The sequence below is a fragment of the Propithecus coquereli genome, unplaced genomic scaffold, assembly GCF_000956105.1.
Source record: "Propithecus coquereli isolate 6110/MARCELLA unplaced genomic scaffold, Pcoq_1.0 Scaffold201, whole genome shotgun sequence".
NCBI classification, from domain to species: Eukaryota; Metazoa; Chordata; class Mammalia; order Primates; family Indriidae; genus Propithecus; species Propithecus coquereli.
This window is the reverse complement of record NW_012145079.1, coordinates 2,412,056-2,437,930: the sequence shown is the minus strand read 5'-3', so window position 1 is coordinate 2,437,930 and position 25,875 is coordinate 2,412,056. Positions and strand designations below refer to the sequence as shown.

At 37.6% G+C, this 25,875-nt stretch overlaps 1 protein-coding gene across 1 annotated transcript in view; it reads left to right on the top strand.

The window, feature by feature from the left end:
* Positions 1 to 21,002, top strand: part of FREM2 (FRAS1 related extracellular matrix protein 2) — a 178,703-nt gene extending 157,701 nt beyond the window's left edge. The window contains exons 15-22 of the mRNA XM_012643819.1: positions 13,311 to 13,503; positions 15,024 to 15,128; positions 16,701 to 16,828; positions 16,929 to 17,063; positions 17,797 to 17,923; positions 18,666 to 18,853; positions 19,067 to 19,213; positions 20,496 to 21,002. Of these exons, the coding sequence (XP_012499273.1) occupies positions 13,311 to 13,503; positions 15,024 to 15,128; positions 16,701 to 16,828; positions 16,929 to 17,063; positions 17,797 to 17,923; positions 18,666 to 18,853; positions 19,067 to 19,213; positions 20,496 to 21,002 (1,530 nt within the window). The remainder of the gene's footprint in view (positions 1 to 13,310; positions 13,504 to 15,023; positions 15,129 to 16,700; positions 16,829 to 16,928; positions 17,064 to 17,796; positions 17,924 to 18,665; positions 18,854 to 19,066; positions 19,214 to 20,495) is intronic.
* The last annotated feature ends 4,873 nt before the right edge of the window (positions 21,003 to 25,875 follow it).

The window sequence follows — 25,875 nt, the reverse complement described above, 5'->3', positions numbered from 1 at the left end:
ATTTTAAGGAAACTTTAGTTTTTATTTTTAAAATAAGGTAATTTTTAGTTTTATTCACTTATAAATAATGTATATTTTATAACTAATCATACATACATTATACTAGGGTAAAAATTAAATTTACTTAGTTTAACTACACTTACTTTTTCTGATTGGTTTTCATTCATTTTTATTGTATCTGTTCATACTTTATATTAAAATAATTTTGTGAATATGATCATGATCTAGAATGACCAACACCTATTAAATCACATTGAACGGTAATTATTTTTTTTCAAACTTTTTAAATCTCTAAAATATTAAGTGGCCACTAAACTGTCTGCTGTGATTTCTTCTTAGACCATGGTGTTCCGTTCTCTTACAATATACACTCTTAGCCACACCTTAGTCTATAGAGAATGTTAAAGTATATAGAAAAATAATAGTTTCTATTTTTAAAATATTATTTAATATTCTTTAAGCATTCAACATGATCTTCCTTTAGCATAAATATGTTCATTTTCCCTCAAGGTCTTTGTCAGCCCCGCATGCCTGGGGTCGTGGGAGCAGAGCCGTTCTCAGCTAAACTACGCTACACGGGCCCTGAGGACCCGGACCACACAAACCTTATCAAGCTCACTGTCACGATGCCACACATAGATGGTAGGTGACTTGGGTAAGCAAATCCGCGGAAGGGTTCTGGGCTCCTCATTACCTGGTTTATTTTACTTAATCTTCTAGACAACTAAGCTTTAAAAAGTGTTCAACTTGGAACTTGACCTTCAAGTCCTGCTTCTTTCGACGGTTTCTGATTTGTTCTACCCAGTTTTTAAAAGTCTGGCAATTTAAAAATTCTTTATTTTAATAAAATTACGTAATACATGTCCAAACACAATAAAACAAAACTTTGACTAATATGCTGGCTTTTATGAAAGAGTACAAATGCATCTTCAAATGCGAACTTGAAGTTCTAGTAAAACATTCTGATATCTTGATGCTTACCTTCAGTATGTATTTGCTATTTCATAACTGGAGTTTTGTAAGTCTCTCTTAATATTTATTGTAAAACTAAGATATTTTCTAGACAGTAAAATAAAATAAAAAAAAATGAAACTAACAAGTACTATATTTTGCCTTCATTTTCTCTGTATAGGGGGCTATGACCAGAATGTGTGAGTCGATAAACTTCATCCACACATTTCCCCATGTACAGAAGGCATTTCAAGTTTTTTTCCACTCAATTTACTTTATAATTGAAGGAAATTGTTAGTATTAACTTTATTACTTGGTATGCTACTTATATTTACATAGGTAAGGGAGAAGAAACATCAGGCAATGTCAGGAACTACAAGGTAGAATTTACCTCCCTCAAAACAAGGACATCTTGCTTTATCTGCTTATGATAACCCCAAATTCATCCTGAGTTGGGGGGAGTAGGCAGACAGGAATCTGCATCTCCTCACTTTACAGTGTAATGTTGGTTTCCATGACCACCGTATCTCTAGGTTTGTGTGGAGATGAGACTTGAGCTTCAAAGGGCTGAGAAGGGACCCATTAGGGAAAAACGGACCTGTAATAGTTCTTTCCTAATAAAAATAGTGGTTGGTCCCCTGTGCCACTCTTAGGGCTTGACTTCACATTTTCTGGAACATTCAATAGCCACAGCTCTGCCAGAAGCATGGAGGAGGCTGACCAGTTCTTTTATGGGGCCAGAGTTTTGCTCTGGGAGAATCAGAGAGGGAGTGTGGGAAAGGCTCGGAGAGAAGACCTCTTCCATAGTCTTTTGCTGCACTTCATATGCTGGGGATTAGCAAACTATGGCCTGTGGCCAAATCCATCCTGCTGCCTGTTTTCATATGGTCTGCAAGCTATGAATGGTCTTTACATTTATAAGTGTTTGGGGGGAAAAACAAGAAGGCTATGAGACATGATAATTACATGAAATTCAAATCCATTGCCCATAATAAAGTTTTATTGCACACAGTTATGTTCATTCCTTTGCATAGTGGTGGCATTAGCTCCACAATGGCGGCATTGAAAAGTTTCAACAGAGACCTCAAGGCCCACAAATCTCCTAAAATATTTACTATTTGGCCCTTTACAGAAGTTCACCTATCCTTAGCCTATGCTGTATAATGGTGATTTTCAATTTTTTTTTTTTTTTTATCTCAGGACATCTTAAAAATTCTTGAAGATCTCAAAGACATTTTGTTTTTGTGGGTGATATCTATAAATGTTTATTAGATTTAAAACTAAAACAGAGGAATTGTTAAATATTCATTCATTTAAAAATAAAAAAAAATCCATTACATGTTACCATGAAAAATATCTCTTAAGAAAAATAACTGTAAGTTATAAAACAAAAATAATAATAAGAGTGGCATTGTATATATTAATATATTTGATGTTATCTTTAATGTCTGGCTTAATAGAAGACAGCTGGGTTCTCCTATCTGCTTCTGCATGAAACCTTTTGCAATCTATCACGTCTTATAGCCTCTGAAAAACTCTAATGTACAGTCGTGAGAAAATGCGGTTGGAAAATCAAATAATAACATAGTATTATTATGAAAATAGCTTTAATGTCATGGATCTCCTAAGAAATTCCTAGGGAACCCCAAGGTTCCTAGGATACCACTTTCATAATCACTGCTGTGCAGTATTTTATAACACTTGTTTTCTCAGGAGATAAAGAAATTATAAAGTGTTGAGAATTCTTGGCTGCCTGTAAGAACTTTAACAATGATTTCCATTTCTCATAGGCATGCTCCCTGTGATCTCCACTAGAGAGCTTTCCAACTTTGAGCTCACCCTGAGCCCCGATGGCACAAGAGTTGGAAACCACAAGTGCTCCAACCTCCTGGATTATACGGAAGTAAAGACCCACCATGGTTTCTTGACTGATGCTACAAAAAATCCAGAAATCATTGGAGAGACATATCCTTATCAGTACAGCTCATCTATCAGAGGTTCTAATACCTTACGCTTCTACCGAAACCTGAACCTGGAGGCCTGTTTATGGGAGTTTGTCAGCTACTATGACATGTCAGAACTTCTCACTGACTGTGGAGGCACCATTGGAACAGATGGACAGGTACAGGCTTTTAACATTTGAGCTTTGGTCACTGAATAAACCAATTGTTTGTTCTGTCACATAGATTTGTACTGAATCCCAACTTTAATCTTGCATCTTAGTTAGGTGAGTCATTGACTCCAGAGACCAGACAACTGGCATGGCTGGTGTGAAAAATTCATGTCTATTTCTGGAACAGTGGGTCAAAATATATGTATTTTTTGATGATATGTTTGAAACATTATCTTCGTTTTGAAAGAACACTGTATAATTATCGCCTTATGCTCCAAATCTACTTTGATATTGTAAAAATCCTAATACTCTGATTTCTCTTCAAAGGACACATTATCATTTCTTGTGTCTATGCCTGTGATATTGTATCAGGAGCCACAAAAGACTTAACAATCCTGGTGTCAATCTAGTTTTTCTCCTTCTTTACTAACTTTCTTGTTCAACTACCTTCTATCTTTCTGTCCTTCTGTCTTCCTGTTTTGTTCTCTTCCCTTTTCTTTCTCATTTTCTCCTCTTTTCCTCCCTCCCTCTTTCATTTCTGTCATTAACATAGTCAAAAGTATTTTCATCAGGGGCCTATTTTCACTCTACAATTGCTGATTTTTCTTCATACCCCACAGACATTTACACATAAAATACACACACAAAAAAATCTACATCCCACCATCAGCAGCAGCAGAGTTGTTAAAATGAGAAGGAAGCAAGGCGTCCACTGGGATTATAATAGAGAATCTATTGTTTAAAATTGTAATGAGTATTTGAACTAACAGCAATGCTCGGTCTTACCTGGACTGAATGAAGAATTGTGTAAGTAGGCCTATGCATTAAAGTGTTGAATGGGGCCGGGCGCGGTGGCTCACGCCTGTAATCCTAGCTCTCTGGGAGGCCGAGGCGGGTGGATTGTTTGAGCTCAGGAGTTCGAAACCAGCCTGAGCAAGAGCGAGACCCCGTCTCTACTAAAACTAGAAAGAAATTAATCGGACAACTAAAAATATGTAGAAAAAATTAGCCGGGCATGGTGGCACATGCCTGTAGTCCCAGCTACTCGGGAGGCTGAGGCAGGAGGATCGCTTGAGCCCAGGAGTTTGAGGTTGCTGTGAGCTAGGATGACGCCACGGCACTCCAGCCCGGGCAACACAGTGAGACTTTGTCTCAAAAAAAAAAAAAAAAAAAAAGTGTTGAATGGGCTGCAGACTATATCATACTATCCTTCAAGATTTAGCTAAAGTGAGGCTGTGTTTTCTGTCTATATTGCTATTTTTATATAGGATATTATAACATAAAACATATTAAAGGATTAAAATATAAAACAAGTAGTAGTGAGAAAAAACGAGATAACTACTATGGGTTTAACCCTACAGCAAAGCTGTAGAACTTGACAAGTTCAGCTGGTGTCGATGTCGAATTGGACTCAAAGATAGTGACACATCATAACCACCTCCTCTGAAAGTAGCAATATTCAGTAACTTGCAGCGATTGCAAGTAAATTCCAAATAAAAACACCCACAAAAAGCAGTATGACATGGTGGAAAGGTTCTAGGTATTGGAGTCAAGCAAATACAGATTCACATTTGGCTCTGATACCTTTTAGCCATGTGTCCTTGGGCAAGTTACTTAAACCTTAGTAGTTACTTAAACCTTAGTGCTAATTCCTCAGGTCCCTCTTTCCCAACCTGTCTTTGCCACCTGAAAGAAACAGTAAAAAAAAGAAAAAAAAAAAGATCTTATCCCCAGAATAAAAATAAGGGTTAATATTAACAACTCTACCTCAGCCTTTTCCTTTACAGATCAAATAACTCTAGTTCCTTTAGCTCTTTCTCATAAAATTGTTTTCAATCCACTGTTAAATCATTTCTATTTCTCTTCCGGTTGCTCTTCTCTCAGATTCTTGCGTAAGTCATAGGATCTATTGGCATAAGCAAAACTGGATATAGTTGCAGGATTACATTACAGTTCTCATTCTTCCTTGTTAAAATCATTTCTTCATACTATAGAGCTTCTCTGTGTTTATGGTCTGTATTTACCCTCAAGAATGCTTTTTATCTTCTCCACAGAATGGCAGCACTTCTCCGTATTTAATACATGCTACCCAGGTAGACTTTTCTAGTAAAAGTTCTGCACTGTCCTGCTTAGGCTTTATGCTGCTGTATCTGTCCACTTCTCCATTGTATCAGGGGCATTTTGAATGCAGAGCCTGCCCCCTAATATGTTCATTTCTCAGACCAAATCTTACTATAAAACGCTCAGCTAAAGCAGATATATTTTGATAGATTTTTAAATTTCGGTTTCTCTATTGGAATTCTTCAAGGTAGGTATTTTTTTTCCTTCCCATCACTTCTGTTAGCTAGAAAAGTCATTGCCCTGCTTCTGCTGAGCTGCCAACAGTTCTACCCCATTAGGTGAAATCAGCAACTGAAGGTTTTCAGTAAAGTTTCCACCTGCCAGAAAGGCTTATGTTATCTGATACTAGGAGAGAGTGCAGTGTAAGAATTATTGCCTCATCCACTTCTTAACTAGTTTATGTTACCTTTTTTCTTTATACAAAACCTTATTAGAAAACATTCATCCTTGTTTTAACAATTGCCCCCATGTGTGGCTTAACATCATCCATTTAGTTTGGCAGACAATATAAATGAAACTACTAAAACATGCAAAAACAATTCATGTTACCTTTTTAAGGAAGACGGCCAACTTGTATGAATTCCTTCTGAAAAGATTTTTCTGCTTTTGCATTTTTGGAAATAAGTTTAATAGCATAACCATGATGATCAACATCATAGAGATGACTAGATTCAGTATAAATCACTGAGATTTCAGGACCTTGTTACAAAATTCTAAAATCCTTAGTGTAAACTAAATGGTAGTATGATCTAATAAAACATGTTGCTTACTCTCTTAGAGTGAAGCTTAGAGATGGTGTATTACTCAGGGTTCTTTAGAGAGCCAGAACCAATAGAATAAACACACAGATATGCAGGATTCATTACAGGAATCCACTCACAAGATTATGGAGGCTGAGCAGTCCCACGATAGGCTGTCCATGCTGGAGGACGAGGGAAGTCGGTAGTGTGGCTCAGTCCAAGTCCAAAGGCCTGAAAACCAGGGAAGCCAATGGTTTAGCTTTCAATCCGAGGCCAAAGGTTCAAGAACTTGGGTGGCTGCTGCTGCAAGTCCCAAAGTCCAAAAGCCAGAGAACCTGGAGTTCTGATGTCCAGGGGCAGGAAAAGAAGTTTGTCCCAGCTCCAGAAGAAAGAGAGAGTGTCTGGGCACAGTGGCTCAGGCCTGTAATCCTAGCACTTTGGGAGGCCAAGGTGGGAGGATTGCTTGAGGCCAGGAGTTCAAGACCAGCCTCAGCAACATAGCGAGACCCTGTCTCTGCAAAAAAAATAGAAAAATCAGCTGGGCATGGTGGTGCATACCTGTAGTCTTAGCTACTCAGAAGACTAAGGTAGAAGGATCCCTTGAGCCCAGCAGTTTGAAGTTATAGAGCTATGATGACACCACTGATCTCTAGCCCAGGCAGCAAAGCAAAACCTTGTCTCAAAACAAACAAACAAAAAAAACCAGGAAAAACTCTTTTTCATTTTCTTTTTTAATCTGTCTTGTTTTTCTATGCAGCCCTCAGCCAGTTGTGTGGTGCCCACCCACATTGGGTGAGGACAGATCTCCCTTGCTCAGTCCACTAATTCTAACACTGATCTCTTCCAGAAACACCTTCACAGACACACCCAGAAATAATGCTATACCAGTTATCTGGGGATTCCTTAGTCTATTCAAGTTTACAGCCTAAATTCACCATCACAGATGGCCACTCCATTTCCCCTACTTTAATCCTTGGTTTTATACCTTTACTTCTCCCCTAGCTATTGATATTCTCTTAAATCCTCCCCCAACACACATGCACATTATTTAAGTATACATGAAGGAGAAGAAAATGAAAAGTAGAAGAAAGTTAACCCTCTGAAATATTTTATTATATTAGTTTTGGGATCTAGAGAAGAAGAAAAATATCTAATAATAGTACTAAAAATAACAATGATGGTAATAATAGTAATAGCTAATGTTTAGTGTTTACTATGTGCCTGCCATTCTTCTAAACAATTTATATATTTCCACTCATTCTATCCTCACAACAAGCCTGTGAGGTAAGTACTATCTTTGTTCCCTTTTTACAGATTAGAAAGCTGAAGCAAAGAGAATTCAAATAACTTGTAAGCCCATGCTCTTAACACATCATAATGTTTATCTGAGCATTAAATTGAGTGGGTGAATATGAGGAATGGATATAGTCACAGATGCAATTGCAAGAAAGCCAAATGAACTCTTTTCTTTGTTCTTGGTACAAGAATGCTGTCCAACAGCAATCATGAAAATATGTGCCAGATTACACCCACACCCACTCTGGTAAAACAATGCAAATCCACATTCTAACAACAATGCTCTACAGCTTCATCTGAGTACAGGCAGATCAATTCTAAATGCAAACATATTTCATGAGATGGCATCTGAAGGAAAGCAAACTAAATGCTTGGTAAATAGATTCTGAGAATGTCATGAGAGGCTTACACACTTTTACATTTGTGCATTTAGAATGGGGAAGCTGGAAAAAATAAAAGTGAACCATCAGCATGGGCTACATGTGCTTCAAAGAGGCTTCTTGGTTTTGTTGGCCACCCCTGTAAACAGCACTTGTGGGAAGCCAAGGCTGGCCCAGCTCTGTTTGTCCTCCATAGTCCACAGAGCCCTAGCCGGGCTCCTAGCAGACATTACTTTCCCTTTTCACGTCCTTTCCCAGACTTGGCATCTTAAATCAAGGTAATCACTGTGCAAACACATTTTATTAACTGGTAATTGCTTCTGCCAGGAACAAAATGATGGAGAATTGATTTTTTCCTTCTTTATGTGTTCTTAGTAGCTAAAGCTACCACCACGAAATATTGCCAAGTCCCTTCATTTTTCTTTGTGATTGAAAATCTGTTTCTGACACACTGAAAGGGTTTTCTGCCTTCCCCAACTTCCCAATTCAAATTATTTAACTTACAAGAAAGAGTTGCCAAGGTAATCACCTGAAAAACCCAGAATAGTTATCTGTTAACAGCAATGAAGTTTGATTAAGTTTTATGCGTTTGGCGACTCCTAGCTTCAGCTGATGTTAAAACTATATCTGCTCTGACATCTTATTCATTTGTAAATGTATCCATTAAAGAAATATTTAATGAACACCTACTCTGTGCCAGGGATCTTATCAGGTACCTGGTGAGGACAACAGATAGAAAGCTTACACATCAACAAAATAGAGTTGTAAGAGTCACGTCATCATTTTTATAAAAGTGAAGAATGTTACATGTCAAGAAAAAGAAATTTGGAATGTCTCTCATGATATTTGACTCCAAAATTGTTTTCAATAGTTAGTTTCTAAAATATAAAAGCAAATCAATAGCAGGAAAAGAAAAATATAGATAGATTAAATAAATGATTCTATTCCACCTTTATGTATAACATGTGTTTTATAAATAAAATTTAAAGTTGTTTGAGTATACAGTGAAAGACACTTCCGATGCAAAATGGTTATAAAGTTAAACTAAGTTTTTAAAACTATTGCATATTTTGGTGGTTTTTGTCTTGAAAACAATTTCTTTAAAAAATAAAACACTGTAGTTCATTTCACCTTTTATTGGCTTGGCTAGCTGGATTGCAAAGTCAGAATCTTAACTCTCGCTCCTTGTTAGGTAAACAATAACTGATAATGTGATTCAATGTGCATAAATAAGCTGCAGAAATGCAACCCAAATTACAGTTTGCACTGAAAACGTGAAATTGTAATATACTTAGAAGACATAGTATAATTTGGAAAAGTAAACAAGTGTTTTTTCTTACTTGCTTTGTTTGAGGAAAAAGTTTGCCCCCTTTTTACTGTGTATTTGATTTAGAAATATGCAACTTTGAGTCTATAATATGCTTTAGAAGTCATCTTTTTCCATGTCATTCTCTTACACTTAGTAAACTGATTCTCTTTTACATGTAAGCCACTCTAAATCATTTGTCAAGAAATACTAATGGCAGGAAAAATCCAAAATGTAGAATTTTCATGAAGTGTGTTGCTTTGTATTTTGTCAAATTTGCCAATTAATTTTTAATAATGTATTTTTTTAATGAAATCACCATGGAAATCGAAGGAACCAAAGAAGTGTAGAGAAAGAAAAAACATCTCATCCATTATCACACTATCACTGTATACAGACATATTTTCTAATCTCTTTTCAATGTACATATACATTTTTAATGCAGTAGCATAATATTATTTATAACATTTTATATACTGTTTTAACTTAACATGTGAGCATTTCCCCTGACAAGGAAAATTCTTCAGATATGTGTCTTTTGATGGCTACATGATATTTCACCCTGTGAATGTGCCATCATAATTTATTTAACCATCCTTCTATTGTTGGTCATTTAGATTGTTTCTAATCCTGCCTTATCCCGTAGATTTGTCTTTAATTGTAAAGAATTTAGGGACCAATATTGCACTCATCCCAGCGTCTGTTCCTGCCTCTGTGATGCTATAGACCTTCAGAAAGGTTTGTAATTGGACAAAAGCCAAGGTCTCTTTCTCCCAAGTGTCCCTGGATGTATAATCTGCTGTTACTCAGAGATGTTGGCTAAAATTCTAACTTGTTAAAACAATGACCTCACCTGAGTAGCCAAGTACACACTCTGTTGAGACTTCGAGCTATTGAGATTGATGAGCCTTCCTTACCTGTTCACAAACACCACCATCCTGATGTTACAGGCATGTGTCTGGCAACAAAAGCAGCAACAAAAAGACATTTCAACCAGTGGGAAATCCCTACCCAGTGGTGGCCCTCAGATAAAATTCCAAGAGCTTTGGCCCAGTTTTGAATCTTTGAAGTAAACACAAACCACATATCCCATGTGAAAGTGGGATATACGCATGATGGTAAAATATTTTTATTTGATTACTTTTTTCAATATATGTGGTCTACTTGAAAGACCTTGGGTAGGAGGGTCCAGCCACCAGCCATGTGTGGCTATTGAGTATTCAAAATGGGACTAGTCAGAATTGATATGTGTTGTACATTACAATACATACCAGAATTTAGAGATTTAGTACAAAAAACATGTATAATATCCTATAAAAAATTATTTTGTATTGATTATATATTAATATATATTGGGCTAAGTAAACTATATTATTCAGATTTATTTCACCTGTTTCTTTTTAAAATGTGGCTGTGAGAAAATTTAAAATTACATATGTGGGCTCACGTTATATTTTTATTGAATGGCGCTGGTATAGATACTTGGGTGTTAGTCGGATTGTACTAAATAATCTTGGGCAAGCCAATTACATTTTCCATGGCTTAAGTTCCCCAAATGTAAAATATACCCTTGCTCAAGTGAAAGTTGCAAAGGAACAAGAAAAACCTAGGTTAGTTTTCACTACTGTGTATGTATATATGCTGCCTACTTCTTTAGGAATTTTAAAACATCATGAAGATAACATGTAAATTGGATAGCTACAACTATATGGCCAAAAGAAGTGAAGAATTAAATCTACTGCAATTTTCCTCAACACTAATTTCCACCATAAACAATATTATAATTTTTCTTTTGGGCTACTCGTCTTTCTTCCTATTCTTCCCCTTCCCTACCCATCTCACATCTGGATTAGAGGCCTTTCTATGTCCCTAAAGCAGACAATACCCTCCCCAAATATATACTTGCCATTTAGTAGTAGTATTAATAGTATAAATTTGACAGTGGGTTCCCTTTTCCACATCATTTGCATTTTACACTTTCCTTTTAAATATGGAATTTAAAGTGTTGTTTGCCTTTGTTGAAGAAACTTCGAACACCAGTAAGGACATAACGTAAGTCATTGTGTCTCAGTTTCTTTAAGACTTCATATACATTTCTTTTAGTATGAACAAATGTCTTTATAAAGTCTTGTGGTACAGGCTGAAAGAAAAGTATGTGCTTTTTAAGATGGCATGTAAAAGTTAGATTGGTTGTATTGTATTCTCCAAGTTTGAAGAAACTCAAGAGGTCGGGGGAGGGGGTTACCTGGATGATTTCCATGTAGGCTCCAGTTCCTCTAAGCAGAGATTCTAAGTACGCAGAAAGAAGATCTGGCCATAGGTAATAAGAAAATGCAATACGATGCAGATTCTGTGTCCAGAAATGATCAAATTCTCCCACAAGAATCAAATGAAATCAAGTAAGAATTATTCAGGGAGCCACACTCCAAATAATTTATTCATAGGAAGTGAATATTAGTAATTCACTCCAAAATAGCATGCTCAATAACATTTGATGTCTAGAATATAATATTGGTAGCAATTATTCTTAGCACTTGCAAAGTTTAATTGAAAATCCATGCCTAGAGCCTATTTTTTAAAAAAATCATGGTTTATTAAAATCACAAGACAGAATATTAATCGTAATTACCAGTGACATGTGGATTGACTTAATCACCCTCCCAAAAGTGTTAACACTGAACTTCAAAATCAATTGCTCAATGACAGTAATAATAGCCACCCTTAGAAAATACTATCTCAAAGGACTTTTATTGCTAGGCGCCTCACCTGCTGGCCAGGTTAGCAGGTAATGGGAAGTGCTAGCTACTACACAGATGAAATCAAATAACTTGTTTAGTCGATGGTTCTCTTTGTATGTATTTTATTAGGGATTGACCTTGTCATTTTTGTGACCTTGAGGAGTTTACTTTTAACTCTATGATATGTGATAAATTATAGCTCTCATGATTGAAATTAATTGCTGACTCATGTATATGATTCCTGTTTTCAGTTTAGTGTGGAAGAAAGAACTAGACCGTTATCAGACAGCCTGACTTGAACTTGTAAGGGGTGTGATCTGACCTAAGTCCTTTCTTTGCTCTTATGTAGAAGAGGCTAGCTGTATACACCCCACTATTCTGGAGAGCTATTTTGAGAATTAAGTATGATAACCTTTGTGAGATGATCTTAGGACTGCCCCAGTTTTGTTTGGAATATGATAATGTGTGATGGAGTAGAAAAAACATAGGCCAAAAGCTAGGTTCTAATCTTGGCAGGGCCATTCAGGAGGTTTCAAGAATTCAGTGGGAAATTTGTTTTATTTCTTTGAGGTTTAAATATCCTATAGCTTTCTCTTTCTATCCATCATTCATTTATCCATCCATCCATTCATCCATCCAACTATCCACGCATACATATTATATAAATATAATTATAGGGGCGAGTGAAAATATTATAATAAATAGCATTTTGGGGAAACTGGCATAATGTATGAAACATAATAGGTGCTCAATAGATAGTTTACCCTCCACTACCCCTAACTCATTTGCTAAAAATTGAAGGAGAAAAGTATAAAATTCAAAGTAAGACACTTCATTTCAACTAATGATTCTTGAGACATTGTAAATGTTACATGTCATCGCTAAGCATATTTGCCCCCAGATCTTTCCTGCTTTGTTTTATCTTCCTGCATGTAATGAAAAAGTAGCTCATAGCAGTATTTTTCATAATAGAAAAGAACTGGAAACAATCCAAATGACCATCAACTGATGAATAGATAAATAAAGTGTAATGCCTGAATACAATGGACTGCTGTTCAGTAATAACAGGGAATGAAGTATTGAGACATTCCACAACATGGATGCACCTTGAAAACATCGTGCAAAGTCAAAGAAGTTCATCACGAAAGACCACATATATGGTTCCATTTATGTGAAATGTCCAGAACAGACAAATACATAGCGACACAGTGGTTGCCAGAGGAGGAGAGAATAGGTGACTGCTGATGGGTACAGGGTTCCTTTTAGAGGTGATAAAAATGTTCTAAAATTGATTATAGTGATGGTTACACAACTCCTTGAATATACGAAAAACCATTGAATTGTTCACTTTAAATAGGTGAATTATATGGTATGTGAACTATATCTTAATAAAACTGTTATAAAATTAAAAGGACTGTGTAAGTATACTATGCTCAGAATAAGGCAGTTTATCTTAAGGCTTTCTGGTATACGCTCTTTGTTTTAAATGGATATAGTTTGTAGCTATTTAATTGATCCAAAGTTAAGTGAGGGGGAAAAAGTATGATAACATGCTATCATTTTCTTTCCTCAGTGATTAAGCGAAAGCACAAAATGGCTTGTACAAAATTAGGCTCATTTAGTTAACATTGGATGGTGTTGATAGATACAATTTTATTGTTTTAGGTCCTAAACCTAGTGCAGTCCTATGTGACCCTTCGCGTCCCTCTGTATGTCTCCTACGTGTTCCACTCCCCCGTGGGGGTAGGAGGCTGGCAGCATTTTGACTTGAAATCAGAGCTTCGTCTAACTTTTGTGTATGACACTGCCATCTTGTGGAACGAGGGGATTGGCAGCCCCCCGGAAGCAGAACTCCAAGGTGGGTTAATAAGACTTAGAAAACTCGTTTTCTTACCTGCTTAAATTACTTCAGAGGATTTTTTTACTGTGGCTAAAAATAATAGAAACAACTTTCAATATATTTTCCTTTTCTATCCGATAATGAGATAATTGCACCTTTGTCATGGAAAAGCTTTATTTTAACTAAATCGTATCAATGCCTCAAATTTTGCATAATATGTAACTGTTAAATAGAACTCTACATTTCATGGATATTTTACTCTTGTAATCTATCTTAGGTGATTAATCATGTATGTGTTACATAACACATGTATATATTTCCATAGGTTCTAGAAAATGGATAGAGGAAGTTCCAATTGAAAATAAGGAATGAACCCAAGGGAAAAAGTCACATTTTTCTTTCTGAAAATGAAAGGTGGATTTTAAAGTCTAGTATAAATAATTATATCCTAAATTTTAGTTCTGACTCTGCAACTAACTAGCTGAGTGATCTCAAGCATATTGTTTAATCTTTTGGGGACTTAATTTCCTCTGAATGCTAGACAAAACTTCTAATATCTCTTTCTGTTTTAAAATACTATTATTCTGGGATACTTTAGCTGAATGTCTTGAAACACCGGTTGTGAGTGCCACTAACTAACTATTGGGCCCATGAACATCTGCAAAACTTTGTTTCAATCTCCATGTCAGAATCATAACTCAAAATCCACAAACATAAAGCTAATTAATCCATTAATAGAATTAGTGCTTTTTCTTTTCAGACATATATTACTGTTCTGGACCCATGAATGTCATAGCATCATGCCAACATTACATTTTACTAGCCAGAAGGAAAATAGAGTTGATAGTGCATCTCAAATACAAATCTACTGTCTTAAACAGATTAAAGTTACCTTAAAGCTATGTGACAGGCAACATGATCACCCTGGATGATTATTCCAGATGACTTTAAATGTTTTGATTCTCTACATTGGCTTAGCAAACGTATATTTAGGTGAATCTTAATGAGGGTCTTTTCTGTGGTTCTCAACTTCTACGTGAGGATATCTTGATCTTCTCTTGATCTCTGGGACTAAATTTGGTCAAACCTGAGTTTCTTGGGAAAGCTCCAGAGTTTTCTTTAAGTTTATAAAATTCCAAATATTAATGATTATAAAGAACTCAAACCCATTTCTGCTTACATGTCCAAATATCCATAATTTTGACAAGTTTGTTTGTCATATCTCTCAATTTACAGCTTCCTTTTTGTAAACTAAAGCTTTGGGGGAAAAAAACTCAGTATTGCAGTCGATCTGTGTATTTCATAGTGACCTCACTCAGTCCACCTAATTCATTTTACCTCCCTTTTAGACACCTTTTCTCCTCACAGAGAAAATGAAAATATTTCTGCCTCTCTTATTATTCAGAATTCTTCTGATAATACCCTTTGCCTAGAATGCTTAAACAAAACACTGATCTGCATTCACTTTTGGAAGCAATCTGTACCTTAGGGGTCTCTGGCCACTCACCTTTCCCCTCTGGGTGCTCTCCCCACTGTAGGTTCCCTCTATCCAACCAGCATGCGGATCGGAGAGGAGGGGCGCCTGGCTGTGCACTTCAAGACCAAGGCTCACTTCCACGGCTTGTTTGTGCTGTCACATGCGGGTAAGCCCCGGTACCCATTAACAGCCACCCTGCACACAGCAAGGGTGTAGTGTTTCCTTACGCACACACGTTTCTGCACGCTTCCTTGTTACCTTTGAAGCCCTTAATTTCGAATGGATTATACATGTGTAATTATCTCCACGAGGGCTTGATAATTTCTCAGCTTCATCTTGTAATCCACAAAATTATCATTATGCAGAATTTTACAGAAAATGCAAAATAATTAGAGTAAATTTAAAAGGAAACCCTGTTGAGTTCATTTTAAGTGGAGTTTTCCTTTGATTAAAAAGCACAGCAATAACAATCCCTGTCTCTGTTTTGCTTCCCTTGTACAAAAAAAAATTGAATTTCAGGTGATTAATTCAGCAAGCACTTACTTCTCTGTTCACAACTTTTACCGAGGTATGGTGAGAACCCTTTCTAGCAGAGTTAGAAACGGTACTCCACTTTCATACTTAAGTCTCAGACGTGTTTAACTAATTATGTTAATAAGTATTGGCTATGTAGTTTTACCAACTGATGGACTGTGCTTTGAATAAGGTAGCAGTCAAAAACTTTGTTTTTTAATAAAGGACATTAGAAATAAGTTATTTTTTATTTGACTTTCCACATTACTCTGCTGGTTTGCATGTTTTACCGGAGTGCCAGCTGAGATCAGAAAGGGAAAGTAGTTCCCTCACCGTGTTTGTATCCTTCCTTTTTCTAAGCATAAGCTTGAACAAAGCAGAGAAGAGGGCTGGGTATTTAGGAAGACAAAGAGGCTTCATTGTACTTTTATGAGACTGAACTACAAGAAATAAAGAACTAAAAAAAAAAATCATTTTGCTTTATTGTAATTGACAGTTCTGGAAAATGAGGATTTCCTGGTCTTTACAGTTTCCTTCCACATGTCTACCTTTCTAATAAACTGAAGCTTTGTTTAGCCACAATTGCAGGCAATCTAATTAAAATTAGATTCCATTCATAAATTGGGTTTGCCCAGCTGTGTGGATACTAATAGACTATTTTAAGTTCAGCTCATAGCTTTGGTGCACAATAAATGCATTCACATCAGACTTTTTTTTTTGTTTTATTGCTCTGACTTCTGGAAAGTAGCCCTGAACAATTTGAGCATTTCTGTACAATTACCTTTTGACAGAATTATAGTGCAGAAACAGCATTGAACTAGGAATCAGAAGTCACATGTCCTGGCTGTGTGATCTTGGGAAAGTCACATAGTCACTCTCAGCCCAGTTTCTTCATCTGTAAAATAAGAATAAGTATACCAACTATGCCTACTTTGCAGGCTTATTATAAGAATAAAAGCAAGGTCAGGCACCGTGGCTCACACCGGTAATCTTAGCACTCTGGGTGGCTGAAGCAAGAGGATCGCTTGAGCCCGGGAGTTTGAGGTTGCAGTGAGCTACGATGATGCCACTGCACTCTACCTAGGGTGACAGAGTGAGACTTTGCCTCAAAAAAAGAAAAGAACAAAAGCAAATGTTGTATGATAAGGTACTTTGAAAACTCTAACCTGTTATGCACTCTTTTAATTTAACCGCTATACCATTATCATTGTTGGCACTCACCCAGCATCCTTTACAAGCTCAGTGATCATGTCAACTAATCATCCGGGCCTGACATTCTCCCTCCGCCTCCTAAGGAGTGAGCCGACCTACAACCAGCCGGTACAGCAATGGAGCTTCGTCTCTGACTTTGCAGTAAGTGACTGAGATCCTTCCTTAATTTTCCTTTTCTGCTGCCTTCTGATGACGCCTCACATTTTTAAATGAAATGTATAAATGTCCTCTCCTCTCAAAGGTACGTGACTATTCGGGGACCTATACAGTAAAACTGTTGCCATGCACCACCCCACCCCATCAGGAGTACCGCCTGCCCGTCACCTGCAACCCCAGAGAGCCTGTCACTTTTGACCTGGACATCCGATTCCAACAGGTGTTTCTCTTAGAATAATTATCTCGTGACTTACAGAATCCCATTTTGTAAAAGTCATGATTTACTTTACTAGTAAGGAAAAAAAAGAATATATTCACACATGGATGACTTTAACTCTAGCATGCTGAGAAAGAAAGGAAGTCAGACCGTAAAGAAGTGAGGGGGGAAAGGAGGAGGAAAGAATTGCCCTTTATCTGCTGTTAATCCAGGATATAAAATCTGTAATTCAAGTGTATTTTTTCTTATCTGATCTTATCTTGTCTCATCCTGAAGTTTGCTGCTTTAGAGATTTGAGAATTCTCCCAGACTTCTGTACTTCTTTGTCTTGTTCTTAACAACAGAAGAATGAAATCCTGTAGCTCAGACCCCCTCAAAGTACCTAATTGCCATTGTGTATTACAAGAAATATGATGGCACCTTTTGTCCAAGAACTTATGCCAAATGTTGGCCTTCCACTTACCATGATATTTACAAGTTCTTACATAGCCCTGTAAACCGACGGACGTGAGCTCAAGCAATGCTATTTAGTCCCATTCACAAAATGACTTAATTCCATCAGCTTTGCCTTTGCAAGAACAAAATCAATGTTACAATTCCCTAAGCTAGCTTGGTTGGCAAAATTACAATGCAGTGTTAAGTGTCTACATGTCGGTATACAGAGAATGTGTGTATCTGTTTGTGCACCATCAGAACTCCCAACAATACATAAAAGGGCTTTTACACTTGGTTTTAGGTCAGTGATCCGGTGGCGGCTGAGTTTAGCTTGAACACCCAAATGTACCTACTCTCCAAGAAGAGTCTCTGGTTGTCTGATGGATCCATGGGATTTGGGCAAGAGAGCGATGTTGCTTTTGCAGAAGGTATCACTTTACAAATGAGAAGGCTGCTCTGCTTGTCATGTGAATCTGTTGTGCTTTGCTTTATTGGTATTCTGGTTGTGGGGCGGAAATTATAGCTTCTTCCATGAATTTCAGAATGTAACTGAGTCTTTATCTGCGTTGGGAGGTGTAGGAAGTCATTGAAATTGGATTTTTTTTATATATTGAGGAAGATAAGCTCTATCCCTCTTATTTAAGTGACTTTTGGACCAAGTCTGGATTTTTTTCTTGAATGTTTTTTGAGCTTGCATATAATCAAATGCTGCAGCTACGTAACATCATAAATGCCTCATAGGCAAAGATTATGCCTGTCTTGTTCAATGGTGTATACTCAACACCTGGCAAGATACCTAGCACACATAGTAGGGGTTTAGTAATAGTAAATTACCGCGTGATTTATTTATGTAAACTGGACTTTAACCACAATGGGATATAGTAATGTCAAGTTATAGACCAGACCTTGAAATGATTCCCATTAGAGGTGAAGCATCTGAGACTCCATAGATCTTCGGTCACTTGTGGTTAGTGTGCAAGTTGGTCTTATCTGAGGCCTGGGAGTGGACCAGATCTGGAAGCTAGCACAAAAAGACCTTCAACCCTTCACGGCAGATTTAGGGAGCACAGGAAATAATGTCTGTGTCGTTATTGTCATGAACCGTTTGCAAGGTCACATTGATACACCTTACCACATAACAGAAGTCACATTTCCACATCTCTGTTTCAGGTGATATAATTTATGGTCGTGTTATGGTGGATCCTGTCCAGAATCTGGGGGACTCCTTCCACTGCAACATTGAGAAGGTGTTCGTGTGCACCGGTGCTGACGGCTATGTCCCCAAGTACAGTCCAGCGAACGCAGAGTACGGCTGCCTGGCGGACTCTCCTTCACTCTTGTATCGATTTAAAATTGTGGTAAGAGCTTTGTCCCACACCATGAACTAGACAGATTTTCAAAGTTCAACCTTTTTGTCTTACATTTTAAAAACAATATCATCATTTTAAATTAAACCAAAGGCTAACATTTTTATGGGAATTTGTACTTGCACAAAACTAATAGGAAAACATTCTGTCCTTGCAAAAGTTGGCACTATCTACGAAAATTATCATTTTCCTTATTGCTTAAAGGACAAAGCCCAGCCAGAGACACAAGCCACCAGCTTTGGGAATGTCCTGTTTAATGCCAAACTGGCCGCGGATGACCCGGAGGCCATTCTCTTAGTGAATCAGCCTGGATCTGATGGATTTAAAGTCGACTCAACACCACTCTTTCAGGTAGGCCAAAAACAAGCTCACTTGCAATGGCCACGTAACCACATGCAAATTATGGAACATTTCTTTGCCTCAGGTGTCTTATGTTTAAAAAGCAGGAATGATAATATCGCATAGAGTTAATGGGAACAATGAATAAGACAATGCATATAAACCACACAGCCCCATACTGGGCACATAGTGAGTATTTTGTAAACTCTAGCTTTTATTATTTTTATTAATATGTTAAATGTTATTTTAAGACTATGTATACCGGAGACTCTTATTCAGCCCAGAATATAAATTTAAGTCTGACAGTTGGGTAATTTGCTTTTCTTATTCAAATCATCCTTCCTGTTGACTTTTCATCAGTATCTTAGTTAGACTGATCTTGTGTGAACTGCTAGACTCAGAAAAGCAATTGCACACACCTCACAAAATCTCCACTCTCGAGAATTTCAGAAACCAAGATAGAAAATTCTGACTCAGAGGTAGAAGGTGGAGAGGGACCTTCTCTCTGTTGGGGCAGGCACAAGAACTCCAAGCAGACAAATGTGACAAATTTAGAGATGTGTTTACATTGTAAATCTTTGGGAGAGCAAGTGCACCCTTAGGACATTTATTAAGAATCATCCAGATATGATGGGCTGGAGAAATATGTTATTCTTATTCAGGCTACGGGAGGAATCTTAAGAAGGCATATTTGTTATTTTGAATCTTTTCAAACATGAAGTATGATATTTTTTGTTTTCATTTTTAACATTAACTCTCAAAGCATATGGCCTCTCTAAATCCTGAACACTTCAAAGAATGATCAGAAAATCTCAGTCATCAGAAAATCAGAAACCAGGTCTTGGAAAAGCCTGAAAACTGATTTTTCCCCCCTATGGTCTTATACATAAATAAGCATCAAGACACCCTGACAAAGAGTCCTGAGCGAGGTTCAGAAGGTTTCGGCTACAGTCCTGCCTCTGCCACTCACAAGTTGAGTCACTTAACTTCTCTGTATTCTTATTTACTCATTTTTAAATGAATAAGCTAGACCGGGTAATATCTAAAGTTCTTTACAGCTCTCACATTCTGTGACTACAAGTACCAGATATTTACCAAGTACATGCTCCCTTAAGAGTTGCATAGAATGTATCATAGAGTGCTTTACACAAAGCCTTGCACATTCTACTCACTCAAAAATAGTAAGTAAATTAATTCTGTACACTAAATTAAATTATCATTTATTATTATCTCGGCCCTTAATTTCTCTTGCAAATAGTCTAAATTAGCTAACAAATGGAGTTGTGTTTTCCAGGTCGCTCTGGGCCGAGAATGGTACATACACACGATCTACACAGTAAAGTCAAAAGACAACGCCAATCGAGGTATCGGCAAAAGAAGTGTGGAGTACCACTCTCTGGTGAGCCAAGGCAAGCCCCAAGCCACCACCAAGAGCCGGAAGAGGAGGGAGATCAGGAGCACGCCCCCGTTGGCCTGGGAGATCGGCGCTGAAAACAACCGAGGAACCAACATCCAGCACGTTGCCCTGGACTGTACCAGCAAGAGGCAGATCCCCCAGGGGAGAGTCCCTCCTGATGGCGTCCTCCCCCGGGAGCTCGACAGTCCCGGCTCTGAGGTCAGCCTGGTCACCGCCGTGGGGGGCATCGCGGTGGGATTACTCAGCATCTGCCTCACGGTCACTGCAGTGATGATGTGCAAGAAGAAGGAGAGTTTCAGGAGGAAGGACGCCCCGAAGGGCTCTGGCAGCAGCCAGCCCATGATGCCCCCGCAGAGCCACCACCACGACAGCTCAGAGGTTTGATGACTGCAGGTGGAATTCAACCTTTTCCTCAAGTGCCTCAGAAAAGACCACCAGAGAACCTCAGATACTTCTGGTACGCTGCAGAGAATTGGGGACTTCTGTGATGAAGCTGCTCAGAAGACACGACTGTACTAATGTACTTTGATTTGAATTCTGTCTACTCTTTCATGCATCAAAGGACAAATTAAGACCACCTCTTTCCTCATGCCCAGAAGGTGGCAACAATGTGTTCACACATACACAAAGCCGTAGATGGACAGTGAGGAATGTACTTCTTGTTTTAAACGTATTCTCTACACAGTGGAGATGAACCTATTGCAAGGTGCTAACAGACTCTTTCAGAAATGGGAGAAGAGTCTATCGTTACTATGTTAGTGTGAACTTTGAAGGTGCAATTACCACATTGTTTATTCATTGTATAACAGATTATTACTAGAAAGGTTTTAATTGGTGGTCTGGAAAAATGGCGAACACACTGTTTATTATGACAAGTTTTCAAATAGTTGAAGACGACATAGAATTACGACCGGGGGAGATCAACCCACAAATCACCTTATCTACTATTTGGGAGAAAGCGGAAGGAAAGACAGAGGGAAGGGAATTCATTCACTCGGATTTGAATTGCTTCTCATCCTTATCAGAACCTCCTTGTTTTATTTGCTTATTTAATTTTAAATTAAACCAAAGAATATGTTAATTCTGGAAGAGATTTGTAAGAGAGACTGCTCTGTTTTGGTACGTAGAGCTCTAGCTTGGTAGTATGCCTTATTGGTGCTCAACATTTGTAGGAAATGAGAGGGTTGGTGATGTCCGGATGACAAACAAAGAAGGGTCATAGAGTTACCGTCACTACAAGACAATGTTCTCTAAGAACTGAGCCTAGTTGTTTGCAGTATTGAACCCGTGAATGATAACGAGAAACATCATTACAGATGGAGAAGGGAGAAAGTGCTATTTATTACTATAATGTGTATAACCAGAGTGCCTCTTATACATCTTTATAGAGTAAAAGGACATTTGTACAGATAATAGATGAGGTTAGCCCTCAGAATAGCATAGTCACACAATAACGTTCACAACTTAAATCGGCCGTAGAACATTTTATTAGCTTCCTAATAAAATGGAATTTATCAGCATCTGGTTTAAACAAGGGGAATCTCTGCAATTGTCATTCTAGAGATGGTCTTGGAGATGGCCAGCATCATTCATCATCTTCTTCTTTGATTCAGGAAGGCATCACTCTGGCATCCCCCGGATCAGCGAACTGGTACAGTGAGGTCCCTTTCAGTCTCCAGAACTACAATGTGTAGCCTGCTCATCACCTATCTCATGAAGCCACGGAACTCGAGTGAGCTTGCATGGCAAGCCTCCCATTGCCTTTCTGCAGAAGTATGCTTTTGCCAAATGGCAAAAATTTTGCTTGGCAAGGGAAAACTTCGGTATTTTATTGACCAGCCTTCCAAGAGCTAGTAAACATATTTCAAACAAAAATAAGGTCAGGAGAAAAAGAACGATGCCTAAAGATTAACCCACAAGAGCTTCCTGGAATCCCGTTTCATGTCCAGCCATGACCTGGCCCCTCCAGACATCCTGGTAGAATGGAGAATTTCAGAGGGCAAACTTCTTCTCAGGTCTTAGGTGCACATCTTAATCCGGTGTCTTTCAGTACCAGCCATCTCTTGATTGGGATAAGAAAGCTACATTGGTACTGGGAGAGAGGCAAAAAGTGTAATAATTGCCTCTCTTCTTTTAGGCAGCTCTGCCCTACATATTCAAAGTCTTTTTAAAAAATAGACTGTAGCATCCTTCCATTGGGAAATTTACAGATATCACCCGTGTCTCAAATGTCCCCCACCCAAGGACTTACATAAATAGAAAGTGCTCCATAGCCCAGGAATTCACCTATCAAAATAGCAATACTTTCTTAAGCATCTCCCTTTCTTTCTCTTTACCTTCTGGCAGACGCTTCGCTACGTCTTTGGCTACCTCGTACTTTGTATAGGAATGAACGTGACTTAAGCAGCTTCAAATAGTGTGCAGACTTTTTACCATTTAGCATTGGGTTCAATTTATGTAGACTGCTAGCGAAAGTATTCTCAGTCGACTTTCTGATATCTCAGCAATTACGAGCTGCAGAGTCTGACTATCATGCAATGTGGGGGGTCTCTGTCAGTGAACAGAGTCATCAGTGGAGCATTATTACCACATATCTGCTTTGAGCCTTTGGGCCAGGCTAGTTTTATACCAAATTTAACTCTACAGTGGGTGTTCTAATGAGGCTACTGTATATAGATTGGGGAGCTTATAAAATGCAAAATATGTCTATTCTTTCGTCACAAAGAGAAATTTCTCCTTCCCTGCCCATCTCCTCTCTTTCCATCCTCTATCTCCTTCCCTCCCTTCATCCCCTTCAAAAAAGACCTCTCTGTGGGAAATAGGCAAGTATCACTTTCTTAAGTATAAAGTGTTTAGACCTTTGCATCGTTTTCCTAATACCTATTTACTAAATATGTAATTTAATATACATTAATAGTTTTAAAAAACTCATAGTGGGAAAAATCAGGCAAAAAAATTTTTGTTAAATAAAACAAATCCTTATTTTCAGTATTTTGTTTTTAGAAAACTATTCTGGTTTTATCAGCATAGACACATACAATAAATTCCCATACAGAATAGGATATAAGTAATAGTAGCTCCTTACATACTCAGTAGCTCTGACCCCACTCAAGGTCTTGTTGCTATTACATAATAAAACAAAAACAAAAATAAATATTACCACCAGGGGCTCTCCTAAGCATATGAGCCATGACTCATTAAAATAAATAAGTATATTTTAATGATGGTCTTATTTATTCCCATTTATTCCCTCGGTCACTGTTTACTGACAGCTCACCTAAGACTAGCTACTCTCCCTGTCCTCAGGCAGGTTATAATTGAATGTGGCTCTTTATTTGGACTGAAGTGTGAGGGTTTTCATTAGGTTTTCTCCCGGACCAAGAACGCACGAGGTATATTATATCTGTGAACCACAATTTAAAAATCTCTCCAGAGCACCAACAGTAGAGTCCACTTTTTTTCATCAAAAATAACCCACCTGTTGTAGAGCATACAAATCTAATACAAAATATTTCAAGCCAGTAATTTAATGGAATTGATCTTCGCAAACCTACGCAGAGGAAGTACGTTGTAGCGCTGTGGGTGGCACTGCATGTTCTTTTCCTCCCAGTGGAAGATAGGCCCACTTTATTCCTAGAGTGGGGTGTAGCACATAAACCCTCCTCCCAGTCCTTCAGCATCATCAGCACCTCTGAAGTCCACCCTCTCAAAAGCATCCACAATGTTTGAACAACATGAGTGAAGGTCAACTAGAACCCTACTGCTCAATATGAAGGATTTAAGTCTATGAGCAGCAAAAGAGCTTCATTATCAAGCCATCTTACCTCCAGTTCTTTTCCAACTCCAAGGTCAACATTAAAAATGGAAATGGACCTGTGTAAAAACTGCAGAAAGCCTTTCCTTACACATATCAATGCTAAGAGTTCAAGTATTCCCAGGTCGAAAACTATTAAAGTGCCAACAATGGAGCTAAATATAATGACATTTACATTTTAAAAGTTGGAAATATTTCTGCTCTTATTTTGAAAATACTTATTTAATATTAACTTGGAAACCAATTCGGTCCTTTAATAGGAAATAGAAAAATATTTTTAATGATGCAAATGTTCTACAAACTTGGAAGTTTCATAATTGTATTAAACTGAAAACAGGCATGTTACCATTCTTTCAAACTCATTTTTCTAGACATGATAGCCATAATAAAAGGATGAAAACAAGTATCTTCATTAACCATATGGCAAATGAATGGGACTCAAATGTTCAGTCAGTTCAAGTTAGCAAGGTTCAGAAATGTATAATTTGGCAGCAAACTACAAATGCCAATGCTATCCCAGCCACACACACACACACACACACATACACACACACACAAACAACCAAACATCTCATTTCTAGAAAGAGTTAACCTTAAAGGCATAGCTCTAACTGAAACGGCTCATAAAAGATTTATAAGAAGGTCAAGGGAAAGATCATTTGTGAAAAGACACTATCGTGGGAATTTCCTGAACATTAGTTCAATGGTTAATATATTTCCCTAAGATATTTTTCTACTATTGATCGCAGCATTGTATGATAATGACATAGACATTTTTAGGAAATATTATCCACAGGTTCAAAGTATCCCTCAATGTTATTCTCCCCTTTTCCATATCCATTGATGCTAAGGAACAAAAAGGCTTTGAGATTTTGGTAGCTATTTTGATTTTGATAAAATACTTCAAAATAGGAGAACATGATATTCTCCTACAGTTTCCACCAAAAAGATTACATAGAAAACTTGTCAATAAAGAAAGAAAACTGACTCTCTCTCTCTTGAACTAAAGTTGAGTAAAATATATACTGAGTCTCTCTTTTGATTTAATTTTATTGAGATAAAAATCAGAGTATTAAATTCGCAAACTTTTAAACAATTTTCCCTTCTTCCCTAGTTTCAAGTGCATTTAATTCTTTTCCCCCGATATTTGTTGGCTTTGTGTTTATTTTTTAATATTTTGTTTTGCTAAAGAACAACAGGAACTGCTCCAGCAATGACATCTATTTTTGCTCTCTTTTCTTTCTTTTAAGTTAATGGAGTGGCTTTTTCTTTTTCTGAGATTTTTCATTCTTCCAGTAATGCTTCCCTTCTCGTTTTGAAACCATTACCATTTTCACAATGTAGTTAGCATTCTCGTGCATCCAAAAACTGTTAAGTCCACCCAACAATTGGGCAGTGTCCCCTTCTGTATAAAATGTTCAGGCTGTTAGGTGAAAGAAAAAA